This window comes from Bos indicus x Bos taurus, chromosome 3 (genome assembly GCF_003369695.1).
Source record: "Bos indicus x Bos taurus breed Angus x Brahman F1 hybrid chromosome 3, Bos_hybrid_MaternalHap_v2.0, whole genome shotgun sequence".
NCBI lineage: Eukaryota > Metazoa > Chordata > Mammalia > Artiodactyla > Bovidae > Bos > Bos indicus x Bos taurus.
The window spans coordinates 69,412,070-69,433,066 of record NC_040078.1 but is presented as its reverse complement, the minus strand read 5'-3'; the positions used below and the strand labels follow the sequence as shown (position 1 = coordinate 69,433,066).

The 20,997-nt window shown below is 38.1% G+C and overlaps 1 protein-coding gene across 5 annotated transcripts in view; it reads right to left on the bottom strand.

Moving 5' to 3' along the window:
• Nucleotides 1-20,997, bottom strand: part of SLC44A5 (solute carrier family 44 member 5) — a 432,655-nt gene that overhangs the window by 296,132 nt on the left and 115,526 nt on the right. Inside the window, exon 1 of one of the 5 annotated variants that reach the window (XM_027536864.1) lies at nt 10,616-10,750. The exons of the other annotated variants lie outside the window; for them this stretch is intronic. Coding sequence (XP_027392665.1) covers nt 10,616-10,683 — 68 coding nt within the window. The 5' untranslated portion in view covers nt 10,684-10,750. Of the gene's footprint in view, nt 1-10,615; nt 10,751-20,997 lie in introns of those variants that run through there. 5 annotated transcript variants of the gene reach the window in all.

The window sequence follows — 20,997 nt, the reverse complement described above, 5'->3', positions numbered from 1 at the left end:
CCTCCACAAAGAAAACTTTAAAAGAAAAGGAAGCCAGCAAATGAAAGCCTGCTGCTAAAAAAGTTTGAGAAAATTTGACATGTCTGTTTCTGATTTGGACAAGAAAACTATTTCACACCTAAGTCAATCAAGTCTCCAAGACAATTTGTACTTGAAAAAAATGCAGAATGAAGCTGTGTGCACATGTGAATGTGTTGAAGGCATGATGTGAAATAATCAGTGTTTAGAGATTTTTAATGAAAATAAAGCTTAAAGGGGCTTAATTCCATAGAAAGAAAGCATATTTTTACCCTTTCCTATTAATTTACCAAAAATCAGAGGGAAGAAACACAAATAGTTTATCTTTGAAAAAAACTAGCTTTTGTCTTGAGAGTAAATCAGTTCTTTTGAAAAGCAAAAGCTTTTTAGGTGTCAAAAGAAACTGTCATTTTCTGTTCAGAATTCTACTATTTTTGATGCTGTATTACAATTAATAATATACTTAGGGAGGCCACAATTACTTGCTTCTATTATGCTTCCCAAATATAATGTGAAAATGAGACATCTCTTGAATTTAGAACATGTGGAGGCTATTTTATATATGGAGAAAAGACAGAAAATAATCCAATATATTGCATGGTAAAAGCATGCAGTGGCTAAGGTACAACAACAGTAGGATTCTGGAGATTTGATCTGATTTGATAGGATTTGATTCCAGCCTTAATACCAGGATCATTCCCTCTGTCGGCAAATTTTAATAAACACCTACTATGTGCTCCGGTACCTATGGAGTCCTCAGTCCCCAAGAAGTGGTAATAAGGAAAAGGAAAAGACTAAACAAATCCTTAATTACAAACTAAAAATGTAAAATGAATGAAGAAACAATGCATAATGAGAGTGTATAACATCAAAAGGGATTTTGATGGAGTAGTCCAAAAAATGGCCTTTTAGAAGCACTGCTACTTGGCTGACACTTAAAGTATGAGAATGGAACTAGCCATGCAAGTAGAGAAAGGAAAACAGCTCTAGGCAGTGCCATGAGGCAAGATGGAATTTGGGCACTTTAGAAAAATTTGAAGAAATAAAGCACAGAAAGGAATGTCTTGTCTAAAACCAAAAAATTATCCAAGATCTCAAGAAATAATCCACATGAGCTATCTGCTGAGTCAATTAAGATCTCACTAGACTGTGACATGAGGTACTTAAGGTAAGGTACACTATTAGCAATTTTTGGCCAAGTCTGAATAAAATAACAAAGTATTAAGAAATTTATATCTGAATTTGGAAAAGAATGTTCAAGCAATTTATTTTTAAAAAATCACTCTCCTCTCTCATATTTAATCCTCCAGATTCATACTTATGTACTTATGCATTAATAAGGTATCGGCAATAGTAAAAAATACTTGAACTTTCATCCTTTTCTTTAGAATGAAATTACTTATTTCTCTAAGGCAAATCCTGCTTTGTGATAATGAAATGCATGTGACATTTCCCTGTAATTATAGCACTCATTTATGTTCTATGGTGAAATGATCTGATGACACATATACAACTTGTTAAAAATGTGTGTAATTAAGTCAAATGTCTATGATAGCTGACTGACACCAGTTCTAAAGGTATGGAAGTTATTCTCCAATCCAAAATTAAAGTAGCCTTCATCATTGAAAATAAGCCTGGATTTTATTCTGTGCATTTAGAGAACAGAATAACAGACAATGAAAATTCATGTGTTTGAGGAAAAGAGGGGTCAGAGAGCTTTAGTAGCCTGAAAGTAAAGATTCTCAAGGTTTCTGCTTCATAACTCTTGCCTTACTGACTAAAATGTGTTTACAACCAAAACAGTTGGAATGAAAAGAGAAACAGCCAGCCAGCAACCAGATACTCTGCCATCATTTGTACAAACTACAAGACCATAAACTAGAGAATACAAAATCTACAGCTTGGTTATTTGTTTGTTTGTCCTAAAGTCTGGGCTTCTTCAGGCTTAAGCCCCTGAAATATCAGAATATCAATTGCTAAGTTGTGTCCAACTCTGCAACCCCATGGACTCCAGTACGTCAGGTTTCACTGCCCTTCACTATCTCCTGGAGATTGCGCAAATCAATGTACATGAGATGATAACTGCCCACTTCTCCTCTTACCCTCAATAGTTCCCAGCACTAGGGTGTTTTCTACTGAGTCAACTCTTTGCATCAGGTGGCCAAAGTATTGGAGCTTCAGCTTCACCATCAGTCCTCCCAGTGAATATTCAGGGTTGATTTCCTTTAGGATGGACTGGTGTTATCTTGCAGTCCAAGGGACTCTCCAAGAATCTTCTCTAGCACCACAGCTTGAAAGCATCAATTCTCAGTGCTTAGCCTTCTTTACAGTCCAACTCTCACATTCATACATGACTACTGGAAAACCCATAGCTTTGACTATATGGACCTTTGTTGGCAAAGTGATGTGTCTGCTTTTTAATATGATGTCTAGGTTGGTCATAACTTTTCTTTCAAGGAGTAAACGTCTTTTAATTTCATGACAGCAGTCACCATCTGCAGTGATTTATTTTGGCAAGTAGAAGCTAGCTTCAAACTGAATGGTTTATCTGTGTTAGTAGTCTTGATCACACCTTTTGTAATGCAGTGAGTGAATGAATAAATGGAACACATTGGCAAGTAAAGAAAACTAAAGATAACAGAAAGTAATTTGTCAAAGAAGCTAACATAAAATAAGTAGATTTTAATATTCAAGGAAAGAGATTTAGGAACCAATAACTTAAGTACCCCAATTTTCTAGCAGTAGATTTACTTTCAATAAGCAAAACAAATCACTTGTGACTTCTAAGAAGGAATTATTAATTCTTTACTTAGCTTCATGATGCACTAGCCCATATGAAAAGTTAAGTATAAGAGGCCACATAAATTATTATGTGCTAAACTTCCACTTAGGGTATTGATATATCCAGTAAAGATACTGATATTCACACTCATTATACCCTCAACTTCATATGAGGACATTAAGTTGTAAACAAACAAATAAAAAGGAACAGTAAAGAAACTTAATAAACCATCAGGAAAAATTAACAGTGAAGCAACAATGCCTCCATTTAACATTCACCTATTATCTTAATGGATAATCTATTTTTCCTGTTGCTGCTGCTAAGTCGCTTCAGTCGTGTTCGACTCTGTGCGACCCCATGGACTGCAGCCTACCAGGCTTCTCCGTCCATGGGATTCTCCAGGCAAGAACACTGGAGTGGGTTGCCATTTCCTTCTCCAATGCATGAAAGTGGAAAGTGAAAGTGAAGCTGCTCAGTCGTGTCTGACTCTTAGCGACCCCATGGACTACAGCCTACCAGGCTCCTCCATCCATGGGATTTTCCAGGCAACAGTACTGGAGTGGGGTGCCATTGCCTTCTCCCATTTTTTTTTCCTGTAAATCACTAAAAAACTAGTCCCTCTGATTTTTCCCATGTATCAGCCAAAGGAGAAATTAATAATGTATTGGATATCTAAGAATATGAGGAATCATTATCATTGATACTAATTAATGCCTTAAGTAAACACAATATTACATTTAATCACTGATATTAATGTGTTTGTTCATTTTCTTTAATGAAGGCATTTGGGGTATCTTTGTAAATTACACAATTCCTTCTATTCTTCGTCTACAAAGTAGGACCTTTTTCCATCAATAGTACTGGTCTCTTTAAAGAAGTAATGTTTCAGTTCAGTTCACTCAGTCGTGTCCGACTCTTTGCAACCCCATGAACTGCAGCACGCCAGGCCTCCCTGTCCATCACCAACTCCTGGAGTTCACCCAAACTCACGTCCAACGAGTTGGTGATGCCATCCAGCCATCTCATCCTCTGTCATCCCCTTCTTCTCCTGCCCCCAATCCCTCCAAGCATCAGAGTCTTTCCCAATGAGTCAACTCTTTGCATGAGGTGGCCAAAGTATTGCAGTTTCAGCTTTAGCATCAGTCCTTCCAAAGAACACCCAGAACTGATCTCCTTTAGGATGGACTGGTTGGATCTCCTTGCAGTCCAAGGGACTCTCAAGAGTCTTCTCCAACACCACAGTTCAAAAGCATCAATCCTTCAGCACTCAGCTTTCTTCACAGTCCAACTCTCACATCCATACATGATCACTGGAAAAACCATAGCCTTGACTAAATGGACCTTTGTTGGCAAAGTAATGTCTCTGCTTTTTAATATGCTATCTAGGTTGGTCATAACTTTCCTTCCAAGGATTAAGTGTCTTTTAATTTTTATGACCTATTGAAAAGACCATTTTTCTTCAAACTGCTTCATGTTATATTGCAGGTCAACATCTGAAGGGAAATAATTAAGACTAGTTACTCAAATCCTACTTCCTTCACACAGTCTTTATCCATCTAATCTTGCCACTATTACTTACTGAAGAGAGAATTATTTGTAAGAGATGCTTTAAAATGTTAAAGTTTTGGTCTTTCTCAAAACTAAGCCATTCCCACATGTTAGACACAATAGTTTCTCCCTCTCAGTCCCCATTATTTTCTACCTGCCCTTCCACACTCCTGAGCAAGTCCACTCCATTACTCTAGTGCAAGTTCACAAAAAGCATAAGCAAAGGTCAGAGAGACAGGATGGAACAGATATCAGCACGCCAGGCTCCTCTGCCCTTCACCATCTCCCACAGTTTGCTCAAATTCACACCCATTGAGTCGATGATGCCATCCAACCATCTCATCCTCTGTCATCCCCTCCTTTCTCCTCAATCTTTCCTGGCACCAGGGTCTTTTCCAATGAGTCAACTCTTCGCATCAGGTAGACAAAGTACTGGAGCTTCAGCTTCAGCATCAGTCCTTCCAATGAATATTCAGGACCGATTTCCTTTAGGATTGACTGGTTTGATCTTCTAGCTGTCCAAGGACTCATAAGAGTCTTCTCCAGAACCACAGCTTGAAATCATCAATTTTTCAGCACACAGCCTTCTTCATGGTCCAACTCTCATATCCATACATGACTACTGGAAAAATCAGTTTTGACTATACAGACCTTTGTCAGCAAAGTAATGTCTTTGCTTTTTAATATGCTGTCTAGGTTTATCATAGCTTTTCTTCCAAGGAGCAAGCATCTTTTAATTTTATGGCTGCAGTCACTGTCTACAGTGATTTTGGAGCCCAACAAAATAAAATCCATCCCTGCTTCTACTTTTTCCCCTTCTATCTGCCATGAAGTGATGGGACCAGATGCTTTATTATCCTCCAAATCATACACAGCCATCCTTAGAATATGCGTACAGTTTAGGATGTGTCAGGGAGTTTAATAAATTCATATGCATGTGCAAACACACATACAGTATTATTTCAGTTTTTGATAGCATCGTGGAGTCTGCAGAAAATAGGCTATGCAGAAATATAAGTTGCTTATTCTTCAAAAAGTGATTTGTCTTAGAAATTGAAACAGCTCTGATATGTTTTTTTATGATTATAATAAATAGTAGAACATAGAACGTGAGTGGTTTCTTTTTCCATATCTTCCATTTTATTCTATCCTTTATTTGTTGGTACCCTGAGAAGCACTGAAATTTACTTCAGTACTTCACAGTGTTTAAAAGAATTTGAAATAGCCTGTAGCTGACTAAACACATGGGTATGTTACCATTTTAATGAGAACAGAAATACACCAGGCCCTGCAGTTCATCTCTTCCTGAAGGTTTTGGCCTTCTTTGCCTCCTCCCTGAGGTACTACATTTGAAAACACAGTGAGGAGGTTGGTGTGCCAAGCCAAAAATTTCCCCTTGAAATCCCCATCATGTGTAACCTTTCAAAGGTCATTCTCTAGAATGTCTAGGCTTTTAAATTACAATAACAGGAAAATGAAATGAAAGAATCTAGTCTGTCAAAACCTTAGTAACAAAACAAATATTTTCTCAGAATGTACAGGGAAGCTTTATTCCCAGGCATTATTGAGTGTCCACTATTTTTCCAGGGTCTGTCACAATATTTGGCATAAAGGCACTCAATAAATAATAGTTGAATGAATGAATACATGAAGACTGTAAAAATGCAAAGGAAACTCTCTTACCAAAAAGAAACTACAGGCTAATAAGGGAGACAAACAGAGATATAGCTATAAGGCCAGGTGATAAACTTAAGAAAGCATATAAACAAGCTATTACATGCACATAGCTAAGGCTAAGGAAGGCTCAGTCATAAAGACAATAACAGAGATATTGTTAGAAGAGGATTAGAATTAAGAAAGGATCATGTCTCTAATCTGGGCTTTCCTGGTAGCTCAGTTGGTAAAGAATCCACCTGCAATGAAGGAGACCCCGGTTCAATTCCTGGGTTGGGGAGATTTGCTGGAGAAGGAATAGGCTATCCACTCCTGTATTATGGCTTTCCTGGTGGCTCAGCTGGTAAAGAATCTGTGTGCAATGCAGGAGACCTAGATTCGATCCCTGGGTTGAGAAGATCCCCTGGAAAAGGGAATGGCTACCCACCCTGGTATTCTTGCCTGGAGAATCCCATGGACTGTTTAGTCCATGAGGTCACAAAGAGTAGGACATGACTGAGCAACTTTCACTCACTCTCTAATATGGGAAAGTAATGCGGAAAAGGTGCACTTTAACTACTGTTTTTATCTACGAAGCTCCTCTTCCTCCTTCTTTTGGTAACAAATCCCACCTCCATCCTGCCTGACCACAATGTCAGCATATTAAACAGACTGACTCAGTCATGCCATTCATCCATTTGGCACAATGAACTGGACAATGGATGGGTGAATGACCAAAGTTGGGAAGACCAAAATCCTTCCCTAGGACTTCTCTACCTGGATCTGGCAAAAAACAAAAACAAATAAGTGTTAATCACTCAGTCATGTCTGGGTCTTTGCAAGCCATGGACTGTAGTCCACCAGGATCCCCTGTCCATGGAATTCTACAGGCAAGAATACTGGAGCAAGTAGCCATTCCCTTCTCCAAGGGATCTTCCCAACCCAGGGATCAAACCCAGGTCTCTTGCATTGCAGGCGGATTCTTTACCACCTGAGCCACCAGGGAAGCCCAGATTTGGCAGAGTAGTACTCTTTACTTTATGCCTGCAATGTTCTTCATATATAAGCTCTAAAGTGCCAAAAATCATGAGCCTATCATATGACTGATCATATAAAGATGAAATTTATTTTTTACTATTGCTGTATTTGATTAATGACTACCAAAAGCGTAACGTATTTTATATGTTTAAAAATATAAAACTAAAATTCTAGACAACAAAATGAGAAACATGAGAAAAAGTATGTTAATGGATATTTAAAGCAAAGGTTCTTGCTATTTTGGGCAGTTTGGATAAGAATACAATATAAACTTTTTAATTGTTAGAAAAAAAACACGATTATGTATAAACGTATTGTTGGCTCCTTGGCTTAGACATATGGAAGAGGGAACGTCTACACTGACTGAGCACATACAATGTACGTGATTGATGATATCTGACCAGCTGCAAACATGGGCCAAAAAGTAGGTTTTAAGAAATATTTGTTAGATGAATAGATGGCATATTTTGGGGTTATTCAGTCCAGCATATTGTCAGTCTCAGTGTGGACTTTCCCTTTTCCACATGTCTAACCCAAGGAGCCAAAAATAAACTCTAAGAATAAAATCATTAAAATAGAAGCACTATTTTCCTAAAATTTGATGTTGTTTCAGTTAATTTAATCATAATTTCCCCTTTTAAATTTGAACCTTCGTGCATTTTTAGATATACATAAGAAAATATAGCACTCAGTCTATTCTTTTAACTCTATTTTCCTTAAAATAATAGCAATTTTCAGGTTTGATGCTAACATTTGCATGCCAACGCAGTTATTTTTACTTTAGTCTTCAGAAATATTTAATACTTTATTTTATGTTAATAACACAACAAAAGCTATGTATTCAGTCTATTCCATACAAAGCAATTAAAGTCAGACATGCTGTGATAGAAAGTATGTATTATCAAAACCACACTTTTTAACTCAGCAGGAATATAAATTCTCCATAAAATGAATTTAATCTAGTTACAAATATAGCTTATTTTCAAGATGAGTGATGTCTGTCACTGAGAGAACCCATTCATAGTTCTACAAACATACTTCCTCTCCAAATGACAAAGTTGTATGCAGTACGCTGCAAGTCAAATTTTTACTATTAGTAAATATAATCAAAACAGGTTTGCCTAGTGCTTTGCATATATGTCAGTATATTTTATGTACTCAAATGAGAAACAGTAGCTTCCAGCTACAGCTAGGTAGATTTTTGCTGTTCCACCTCTTTTTCTGCTTATATGATGATTGGAATATTTTAAATACTTTTTAAGTTCATGTGAACACACAGTTTTTTGTCAAATTATAGATGTAGCCAATGTAAATATGCTTAGAAAGTCATTATTTCTTATGGAACAGAATAGCGAGCTGTTTACCAAAGCACCGCCCCCTTTTCCTGAGCACATAGCTATACTACACTCCGCTTAGATGCGGCCATATGGCTTAGTTGTGGCTAATGGAATGTGACCAGAAGCGACAGACATCACTGTTGGACCCACCTATAAAACACTCCCATCCACTATCAAGATGTCAGTGTGCATGTGATCATGGAAGGCATCTGTTAAAGGTGACAAAATGGATGTCAAGATGTTCAAAAACTGTGTAGATCATAGTTCCCCTAACCCTGGTTTATCCTACCCCCAACACACGAATTGTGGTCCCACGTTGCTAGTTTGTGACTAAGAAATAAACTTCTAATGTGCTGCTGCTGCTGCTGCTAAGTCGCTTCAGTCGTGTCCAACTCTGTGAGACCCCATAGACGGCAGCCCACCAGGCTCCGCCGTCCCTGGGATTCCTTAGTCTAATGTGCTAAACCACGACAATTCCAAAGTTTATTTGGCACAGCACTTAGTCTGTTGCAATCAATACCAAAAAAAAAAACCATTCCTTAAAATGAAGTATTGCTGTTAAAAAAAAAAAAAAAAACTAAAATATATGTGATTGGCTTTGTGGCCAGGCAGTGGATAATAAGGAATTAATGTCAGAGGCTAGAAAGCTAGAGGATCCTGGTATACAGTGGCAATACATCTGGTGAAACTATTACCTGCAAAAACTCAGAAAACTGGTCATGTGCCTGCTGAACCTTCAGCACTGCCCTGCCAGAGACTACACTTGCCAGTGTGAAGTGAAAACGTTAGTCCTTCAGTCATGTCCAACTCTTTGCGAGCCTATGGACTGTAGCCTGCCAGGCTCCTCTGCCCATGGAACTCTCCAGGTAAGAATACGAGAGTGGGTAGCCATTTCTTTCTCAAGGGAATCTTCCCAACCCAGGGTCTCCCACATTGCAGGCAGATTCTGAGCAGTCTCAGCTACCAGGGAAACCCAACACTTCCCACTCCTCCTGCAGTTAAGTAGGGTAATACGGTAGCTGGCTATCCTTAGAATAGGAACAGACATGATCTTTGTCATCACATTCTCCTTCTTCGTGTCCTTTCTACCCGTTCAATCTTGGAAACTGTATGTTTAAGATGAAGACTCCCCCAAATGGATGGCAACTAGGTGCCTCAGAGTTACTGTTTGGAAAACAGTCAACTCCACCAATTATAAATATGAGGGGTTTTTTTCTTCTTTTTACTTTACATGGAAGAGAAACAGAACATTGAACATTTTTAGACTTTCTATTAGAGCAGAAGATACCTTAACTGACAAAACACTCTGAAGCTCATTTGTAAAAATGAAGCAAATCATTTCAGCTCATCAACACAATTCTCGGTAAAATCAGAGAAAATTACCTTCATGAAAGAACCTTGAAAATGTCAAATGCAAAAACATTTAATTTTAAAGTCAGTATGCTGAGTACAAGATTAAAAGCCCTGGTAAGGAGTTCTGAGAAACCTAGTCTTGAACACCAGTTCTACCACTTACTGGTTGTATAACCTTGAATATATAGATTTATCATCTTGCAGCCTCCTTGTTCTCGTATATAAAATAGGAAAACTGTCTCTTCTTCGTACAGTTATTATGACAACATTATAGCACATAAAACATGCTTTGGGCAAAGTCAGACATTAAGTAAAGTGCCAAATTGATTCTCTCTCCTTATTCTATAATAATTTCAGGCTATTAAGGAAATCTTAGAAAACTAGCAGTTTGTATTGCTATACAAAAAAAAAAACCTTAATTTTAGTGAAAGCCTTCAATCAGTGACTCTAATGAAAACTAAAAAACACAAGTACAAATTAATAAGGTGACGGAGAAACAAAGAGCCAGTCTTCCCACATCTTAGTGAAAGTCTCTTGAGAAATTATTTCCTTCTTATCTCTCTATTCCCCTGCCCCTCCTCAATCTCATCCCTCTTTGCCAAACACTGAAAGCCTATAAAGCAGTAACAAAATAGATAATGGATCAGATATTTCTTTGTTAGCTGAGATTTTTCTTACTACATTCCCTCAACTTACAAAAAACTAAAGATAGCAGATCTTGCTCCCTTTTCAAGCTAATCTCACTTTATTAAGGTGAGCATTCTGGTAAGCATAACTGATGATTATAGCAATACTTTCATGTTTGCTAAGCATTCAATAAAGTTCAAAGCACTTTCACACCCATTTTCTCATAATAATGGAAGTAACATGATCAAGCAATACCTACAAGAAGGAAAAGCTTCCAGTCCTGAATTTCATGAGCCAAGGAGAGATTATGGTGGTATTGATAGTCATCAGTAAGCTGCCACATCACCCCCAAAAAGACAGCTGAAATAGTTTACACTCCAGGTTCTTATACAGAGGATTCTTGTTGAATAATTGTACTCCTCTGATGAATTGTTATCTGAGTTAAAAAGCTTCAGGCATAGAGAAATGACAGATGCCAATGAATAATGCCAAAGCCAAGTGCTTAATAAAACAGCATTATACAGAAAAATAATTAACTTCCGTTGTTCTCTTAAAAAAAAAAAAATCTGCTTTTTCCCTAGGCACACATGTTCTAAAACTGGATATAATAAGCTTAAGTCACACATACAAAGCTGATCATTCAGATACAATGAGAATAAAATTACTAAATTTCTTTGTGATAAAACAATGCATAAGATAGATTCAAGTACTAAAAGCAAGTGTGAAAATCAGCACATGGTACCCAGTGAAGTGCCAACAACAGTTTTTATTAACAAAAGCAACATAAAAAAGGCAGCAATTTTGATGCACCAAATAAAAGGACAAATTCCATGTCATATCACACCACATAAACACACACACACACACACACACACCCTCCTTCCCACCCATAGCTCAGTAAGACTAAACAACACTGATCAAACGACAAAAAAATATTTTTGCCTATATATCTGCTAGTATGCTTTTAGCCAGCAGCATTTTGCTTTATCATTGTCTCATGGGAAGTCTGAACTCCCATGAAATTAGTCAATTACAGTGTCAACCACCCTGTGGATCCTGTTAATATTCATGCATGAAGATAAGGATAAATGTTAAGATTCCTACTTTTTAAAACAAAAATTTGTTTTGGCCTATATACTGACATTGAAAGAATTATTATTTCAAAAGTGGTTCAAATGGGATTTTAGCATATTCTTTAACCAAGTCCAAGTACTGTGATGGAACAAGCCTGGTACTGGGAGCTCAGGAAGGGAGCTCCAGTCTTGGCTTGGGTGGTCCTCAAATCACTCAACCTCTCCAGAGCCCTAATTTCCTTATCTTCTTCCTGCTCTTCTTGACTATCTCACATGGTTATTCTGAGAATTAAATGAGACTAAAGAACTATGCTAAAGTTAGAAGTGTAATATGTTAGGTATCATTGCCACTATGTTTGATTCTCAACAACACTCACAGCCACAGGAAGAGTTACGAAAATACATGGACATCTCAACGTCTCTCAAGTGATGTCAATTAATTCTTCTCCTTAATAATGTTAATACATATTAACAATTTATATTTGTCAAAATCTCAGACTTGAATCACATTCTTTTCAAAAATGCATTAACCTCTAAAGTAATAAATGTTCTGCTGAAACTTCATTTGTAAAAACAAGTTTTCACATGTTGACACAGTCATTGACTTGCCATAATATTTAGGTTGAAGTGAAAGAGAAAGACTGTCTACATGAATGGTCATACAACTACTCCAACAATATCATTCTGCCAGGTGAATCCACCACAAGCAGCACCCCAAGTCACCAAAGTAAGAACTGAAAAGGATCTCTAATGTGTTCACATGGGTAGGCTAGAGATGTGAAAAAAGGAGATTAAAAGCACATGAAAAGAGGCTCAACAGCACTAATTATTAGAGAAAATGCAAATCAAAACTATTACAATGAGGTATCACCTCACACCAGTCAAAATGGCCAACATCCAAAGGAGGGTATGGAGAAAAGGGAACATTGCTACACTGTTAATGAGAACGTAAACTGGTAGAGCCACCACGGAGAACAATATGGAGGGGTTCCTTAAACAACTAAAAACAGAGCAACCATATTATCCAGCAATCCTACTCCTGGGCATATTTCTGGAGAAAATCATAATTAAAAAAATACATGACCTCAATATTCACTACAGCACTATTTACAACAGCCAGGACATAGAAGCAAATGTCCATTAAAAGAAGCAAATGTCCATCAAAAGGTAAAGAAGATGCAGTACACACATGCAATGGAATATCTGCTGCTGCTGCGTCACTTTAGTTGTGTCCGACTCTATGTGACCCCATAGACGGCAGCCAACCAGGCTTCCCGTCCCTGGGATTCTCCAGGCAAGAACACTGGAGTGGGTTGCCATTTCCTTCTCCAATGCATGAAAGTGCAAAGTGAAAGTGAAGTCGCTCAGTCGTGTCCGACTCTATCGACCCCATGGACTGTAGCCTACCAGGCTCCTTCGTCCATGGGATTTTCTAGGCAAAAGTACTGGAGTGGGGTGCCATTGCCTTCTCCGAATGGAATATCACTCAGTCACAAAAAAATGAAATGCCATTTGCAGCAACATGGATGGATCTAGAAATTATCATATTAAGCGAAGTCAGAGAGAGAAAGAAATATCATATGATATTGCTTATATGCAGAATCTTTAAAGAAAATGATACAAATGAGCTCATTTACTAAACAGAAACAGACTCATAAAGTTAGAAAACGAACTTATGGTTACCAGGAGAGAAGGGATAGTTAGGAAGTTTGGAATTAACATGTATACACCGCTACATTTAAAATGGATAACCAACAAAGACCTATCGTATAGCACAGGGAACTCTGCTCAATATTACATAACAACCTAAATGGGAAAAGAATTTGAAAAAAGAATATATACATGTGTATGTATAACTGAATCACTTTGCTGTATACCTGAAATTAACAACAATGTTAATCAACTATACTCCAATGTAAAATAAAAAGTTAAAAGTATCAAAGTGATGAAAATTAGTTGGGATAAAATACTCATGTCGCAAGAACTGGAAAAATCAATATGTTTATTCAGAAATTTACAGCTTTGACCAGAAAGGTTTTAAATTGGAAATGAAAGTAGTGCAGTGAAAATGTTCAGTTAAAACTATAAAAATAGAATGGTTATTTTGGAGGACATAAATGATATTGGAAGAAGACTCGCAATAGAGGAGAGGCTCAATAATTTACATCAGAAACCCATTTGCAAAGGAGAGGCAGATATAAGAGTTATGATCTGAGATGTCTATACTCCAAAGCACAATGGGTAATAAATTTGAGATACTAACACAAGGAAATAAATACAATTTTATTTATCGGATCAGTAAATATTTATGGAATGCTTATTATGTACTAAGCCCTGAGTTACAGAGATGAAATACAGTGCCTGAGAACTTCAGTGGCTGCGACCTACAGTCTAGTGAGTGAGGCAGTTTAATGGACTAATAATTATAGTAGTTTAAATACTGATAGAGATACATATGGATTTCTGTGAAATAAGAGATGAGGGACATCTAACTGAGGAGGTTAGGGAAAATTTGCTAGAGTAGCTGGCTCCTGAACAGAGTCCAAAAGAGCAGAAAGAGCAGGGGTGTTCTAAGCAAAGAAGTCCAGTTGGCCTTTTGTAGGCACAGGTTCTACACACAGATTGAACCAATTTGAGATGAAAATATTCCCCCAAAATTCCAGAAAGTCCTCAAAAGCAAAATTTGAATTTGCCATACTCCAGCAACTATTTACATACAATTTACATTACATTTGCAACTATTTACATATCATTTGCATTTTATTCTGTATTAAAAATAATCTTCAGATGTTCTAAAGTATCCACAGATTTTACATAGGTTATATGCATATACTATGCCATTTTTTAAAGAGACTGGAACATGTGCAGATTTTGGTATCTGCAGTGGTTCTTTCAAATCCCCAGTGAATACCTAGGGGTGATTGTAATGTATTTCCCAAACTCCATAGGATAACACTACAGCAAGATATCAGAGATTAAAATGTTATTATTTCACTGAAAAGAATCCCAGGCTGGAGAAAGAGCAATGTGATTGGTACAAAAGCTGGAGGAGACTAAAAGGAGAAAGAAAGAAACCTGAGACCACTCAGGGTATTTAAAATAGGCCCTTTGCCCAACTGAAGGGTGTAAATGCCACATTTCTGAAGCAGCCATTTTAAAAGCAAAAAAAAAAAAAAAATTAAGATTTACTGAGCATCTACCATGTAGCTACTAGACACTATGCAAAACACATTCACATATACTGTCCCAAGATATTTAAAGGGGGACTTCAAGTGTCTGGGCTTCCCTGGTAGCTCAGTTGGCAAAAAATCCACCTGCAATGCCAGAGACCCTGGTTCAACTCCTGGGTCAGGAAGATCCCCTGGAGAAGGGATAGGCTACCCACTCCAGTATTCTTGGGCTTCCCTGGTGGCTCAGACAGTAAAGAATCTGCCTGCAATGCAGGAGACCTGGGTTCGATCCTGGGTTGGGAAGATCCCCCTGGAGAAGGGAATAGCTATTCACTACATTATTCTTGCCTGGAGAATTTCATGAAAAGAGGAGCCTGGTGGGCATGCAGTCCATGGGGTCATGAAGAGTCGAACAAGACTGAGCAACTTTCATTTCAAATAGCTAGGTATCTCAAAGAAGTCTATTTGATAAAATCAGTACATCTTATAAATTTTTGGTGTGCATGATAAGAGCTCCTGTTTGAGAAGTTAGAAGAATAAAGGCACATGCTCTCGGAACCCAATTCTGACCAACAACAAAGATGAGAAAGTATTTAATGAAACAAAAGTGATAGAAACAATGAGGAAAATCCAAAATGGCATCTCAGATCTTGTTATACTCAAGAAGAGAAATACTAAATATAGCCAGATTTGTATTCTAAATATAGTCAGACTTGTTATTGGACAGTACTTTCTAAACTTTTCAAGTATGGGGACTTCTTTTTTAATATATAATGTGTTTTACAGGCATTTACATGGTAGCTGAAAGTGAAAGAAAGTGAAAGTCGCTCAGTCATGTCCGACTCTTTGCAACCCCATGGACTATACAGCCCTTGGAATTCTCCAGGCCAGAATACTGGACTGGGTAGCCTTTCCCTTCTCCAGGGGATCTTCCCAATCCAGGGATCTAATCCAGGTCTCCCGTACTGCAGGCAGATTCTTTACCAGCTGAGTCACATGAGAAGCCTTTGTGGCTACCCTTACATGGTAGCTATATCAGTTAATTTAAAACACACATAAAGCTTGTTTGGGGGGGGGGAGGGGCATGACTGCACAAACACTGCAGTGATAAAAGCAAATGTGTTTTGAGAACTTGAATGAACATATTCTACAAAAAATAAAGTATAATAATTCGGATGCAAAATAACATAAATATCAAGTACAGCAGTCTCTCTCATTTGAACAAATATTACCTAAAAAATCCATTTTAATATATTCTCAATACAGTCTCACCAGCAATATTTTTACAAGGTCTTAACAGAGTGATGAAACCAATATGCACATTTACGAAACTAACTCCTGCAAAGCAATAAAGAAGGTTGAATGCTTGCTTTTGCCAGTGAGAACCGAAAAATTTCTCACTACAGGGAGGTGCGTAACATCTTTGAGGCTAACCTGGGGTCATTTGGTAAATTATCTTTTCCAAGCATTAAATAGCTACTAGCTTCAAAGAGTTAATGAACCTCTTAAAAAGTGAGTGATTTACTTCTTTCTCACTGGTAGGGTCAAGTCAGTCTCTTCATTAATCCTCTCACCATTCAAGTGATGGAGAAAGAGACACACAATATAATCCCAATTACATGACTGAGACATTAAAGTCCAGAAGTGCTTACTGACTGGCACAAGGCCATAGAGAAGTTATGTGCAGAGCTGTGACAGGAACTCATAAGCCTCTGGGTCCTGTGCAACCTTGTTGATGTGCTATGGCTTGGCCTCGATAAATCTGATAAGGTGCTCATGTAAATAAGTACAGCTCAAGTAAAAAAATAAATAAATAAAAGCCTTAACATATGGATTCCTTTCCGAAAAACGTAATCTTACTGTAAGGAATTATTTTATAAATGAATAATGAAAAATTGACTCAGATTTATTTACAGCCAGAAGATTTTCAACATATGAAATGACTGACTGCAGTTCAATAAACAGTAAGAAAACCAGAAATCCTTTTCATGTAATATTAAAAGAATCGAATTTACTTTGAACCTAGGACCTCAAAGATGGTAATCAGCATCTGGGTATATAGTAAACATAATTAACCCAAGTTCCAGGAGAATGACTGACTATTCCTTGATTTCTGCAGTTATTATGTTGAGTTTTTGAACAGTCCTGAACCCAATTTATGGACGTAACAGAACCAGAAGGTATTAAGAAGAGGTGGCAAGAATACATAGAACTGTATAAAAAAGATCTTCATGACCCAGATAACCATGATTTTGTGATCACTCATCTTGAGCCAGGCATCCTGGAATGCTAAGTCAAGTGGGCCTTAGGAAGCATCACTATGAACAAAGCTTGTGGAGGTGATGGAATTCCTGTTGAGCTATTTCAAATCCTAAAAGATGATGCTGTGAAAGAGCTGCACTCAATATACCAGCAAATTTGGAAAACTCAGCAGTGGCCACAGGCCTGGAAAAGGTCAGTTTTCATTCCAATCCCAAGGAAAGGCAATGCCAAAGAATGTTCAAACTACCGCACAATTGCACTCATCTCACACCTTAGCAAATTAATGCTCAAAACTCTCCAAGCCAGGCTTCAACAGTACGTAAACCAAGAACTTCCAGATGTTCAAGCTGGATTTTAGAAAAGGCAGAGGAACCAGAGATCAAATTGCCAACATCCATTGGCTCATTGAAAAAACAAGAGAGTTCCAGAAAAACATCTACTTCTGCTTTATTGACTACGCCAAAGCCTTTGACTGTGTGGATCACAACAAACTGTGGAAAATTCTTCAAGAGACGGGAATACCAGACCACCTGACCTGCTTCCTGAGAAATCTGTATGCAGGTCAAGAAGCAACAGTTAGAACTGGACATGAAACAACAGACTGGTTCCAAATCAGGAAAGGAATACGTCAAGGCTGTATATTGTCACCCTGCTTGTTTAACTTATATGCAGAGCACATCATGTGAAATGTCAGGCTGGATGAAGCATAAGCTGGAATCAAGACTGCCAGGAGAAATATCAATAACCTCAGATATGCAGATGACACCACCCTTATGGCAGAAAGCGAAGAGGAACTAAAGAGCCTCTTGATGAAAGTGAAAGAGGAGAGTGAAAATGTTGGCTTAAAATGCAACATTCAGAAAACTAAGATCATGGCATCTGGTCCCATCACGTCATGGCAAACAGATGGGGAAATAATGGAAACAGTAAGAGACTTTACTTTTGGGGGCTCCAAAATCACTGCAGATGGTTACTGCAGCCATGAAATTAAAAGACGCTTGCTCCTTGGAAAAAAAGCTATGACCAACCTAGACAGCACACTAAAAAGCAGAGACATTACTTTGCCAACAAAGGTCCATCTAGTCAAAGCTATGGTTTTTCCAATAGTCATGTGTGGATGCGAGAGCTGGACTATAAAGAAAGCTGAGCGCTGAAGAATTGATGCTTTTGAACTGTCATGTTGGAGAAGACTCTTGAGAGTCCCTTGGAATGCAAGGAGATCCAACCAGTCCATCCTAAAGAAAATCAGTCCTGAATATTCATTGGAAGGACTGATGCTGAAGCTGAAACTCCAAAACTTTGGCCTCCTGATGTGAAGAAATGACTCACTGGAAAAGACACTGAGGCTAGAAAAGATTGAATGCGGGAGGAGAAGGGGATGACAGAGGATGAGATGGCTGGATGGCATCATGACTCAACGGACATGAGTTTGAGCAAGCTCTGGTAGTTGATGACAGACAGGGAAGCCTGGTGTGCTGCAGTCCATGGGGTCACAAAGAGTCAGACACAACTGAGTGACTGAACTGAACTGAACCCAATTTTTGGTTAGTGACTCAAACTGATTTAGATAAACGTATTAAGAGTTGAAATATTTACCTAACAATCATTCAGTGATGATTTGGTGCCACATTCTGTGTGGGTGACCAGGTATGTAAGTAAAACAAACAAGCTCTTGGAGTTCAGGACTTAAAGGGAAAGACAATCAAACATGCACACAAGTAGCCATTACAAAGAGTGATGTGTGTTACACAGAGGAATTCTAGTGAGAACTAGATAAGGGAAGTAACACATCATTACTCATTGTAATGGGGTAGGAGTGGAGGAGAAATCCGGAGTAAGATGCTCCTGAACACAACTGAGGTAAAGCTACCTAGGTAAAAAGGGCGAAGAAGAAAATGGACATCTATAACCGTGTGTGTGTGTGTGTGTGTGTGTATGCTAAGTTGTGTCCAACTCTTTGTAACCCCATGGACTATAGCCTTCCAGGCTCCTCTGTCCATGGAATTTTCCAGGCAAGAATACTGGAGCAGGTTGCCATTTCTGTCCCCAGGGGATCTTCCCAATCCAGGGATTGAATTCATGTCTCTTCCATCTCCTACACTTTTTACCAGCTGAGCCACCAGGGAAGCTCTATAAGCTTACATTCCATATGTATGTTTGCCACATGTACTTTTGTGTCAGTAATTTCACTTTTGTTGGAAAAATAAATTTTTCTATTAAAATGCATTTGACAATGCATTGCCTACCTTACTTTTATTAATTGCAGTGATCACAGTATTCAGAGTTCTTTCTTCCATTCTATTACCTAATGCTACTTGATCCTCACCACAAATATCAGTTTGATAGGATAATATTGTTAGACTCATTTTACACTGGAGAACCTTGAGCCTGAGTTTTATTTTAGTGTATATTTACAGGGTCAGTGAACAATGAAGCCCGAATTGGAACGTAGGACTTCCCTGGTGGTCCAGTGACTAAGAATTCAGCTGCCAGTGAAGGGGACTTGGGTTCAGTCCCTGGTCTGGGAAGAGTCCACATGCCTCAGCTCAACTAAGCCTGAGCCCCACAACTGCTGAGCCTGTACTATAGAACAGGCAAGCCACACTACTGAGCCCACTCCCCACAACTAGATAAAGCCCACATGTAGCAACTAAGATCCACTGAAACCAAACATTAAATTTTTTAAAAAAGAAGAATTGGAACCTAGATTCCAGTTCAGTTCAGTTGCTCAGTCATATCTGACTCCTTGAGACCCCATGGACTACAGCATGCCAGGCTTCCCTGTCTATCACCAACTACCAGAGCTTGCTGAAACTCATGTCCATGGAGTAGGTGATACCATCCAAACATCTCATCCTCTGTCGTCCCCTTCTCCTCATGACTCCAGGTCAGGTACTATTAGAGAAGAGACTCAGATCTGAACTACACAGAAAGGAAGTTTAAACTGCATTAAACAGAAGGAAGTTCTATAGCAACTATGTAGGTGGGCATTATTTATAATTTTGATGAAAAATTCATTTTAAAGCCTGGATTAGCCTAAATCAGCATAACACATCTCCCAAATGCATTTACCAAAGCATGTGTTTTAATAGAGGAATAGTATCCATTCAAATCTAATCATTACACTTCTCAAATTCAGATTATTGTTATATCTATCCTGGATGGTTCTTGTTTGCTGCCTCTTCTGCTACACTTGCTAGAACCAAGTATCACTAGCTAAAACTTTACAACAGCACTACACTTCTTTGATCTAACCTGGGAGCTCTTCAGATTTGGTCCACATTCTACACTTGCCTTTCAGTCAACTTTTGTCTGGTACTCAAGATTCTGAGGGTGACAATAACTGTACAAATGCATTACATTTCCAGGTAAGTCAGCACAGCCAACAAGTGGAGTGCTCAGATCCTCTACCTGTGAAGCAAATGCTGACTGGTATCCAAGTAGTTAAGGGGCTTCCCCGATGGCTTAATGGTAAAGAATCCGCCTGCAATGCATCAATCCCTGGAATGGGAAGAAATGACAACCCACTCCAGTACTCTTGCCTGAAAAATCCCATGGATTTAGAAGCCTGGTAAGCTACAGTACAAAGGTTGCAAAGAGTCAGACACAACTGAGCACATACAAATAAAAAATGAGACACAGACACTGAATAAAGGAGCTTCCTTTCTTTTCTAACTCCTTCCCCTGTAATCTGAGATGATCATTTTAATCTCTCTTCTTTACCAACATAAATTTGATTTGGAACAGGATTACTTTTTGGTACTTAATTAGGTAATTAGTATTTTCAAACATCTACACATCACCAGAAAACATACTGATTGCACCAACTAAGTAGTTTATTTCAGACTATGCAAGGGTAATGGCAGATTTCTGATTTAAATAAGCAGGAATAAAGGTAAGTTACTTTGATATAATTATTCAGGGTCAAAAACTACACTGATCTATTAGTACAAACCCAGACCATATGTCCAGTACTATTTGGGGGCACCTGTTATAAATGGAAATAAAACATGATGCTTGACTACAGAAACTAAAATTTTATCTTGTCTAAATAAGGTAAATGTCTTTCAGGTATATGACTCAGAGATGGAGAGCAACTGATAAAACTGACAGCAATAAACTCAGAAAATAACTTT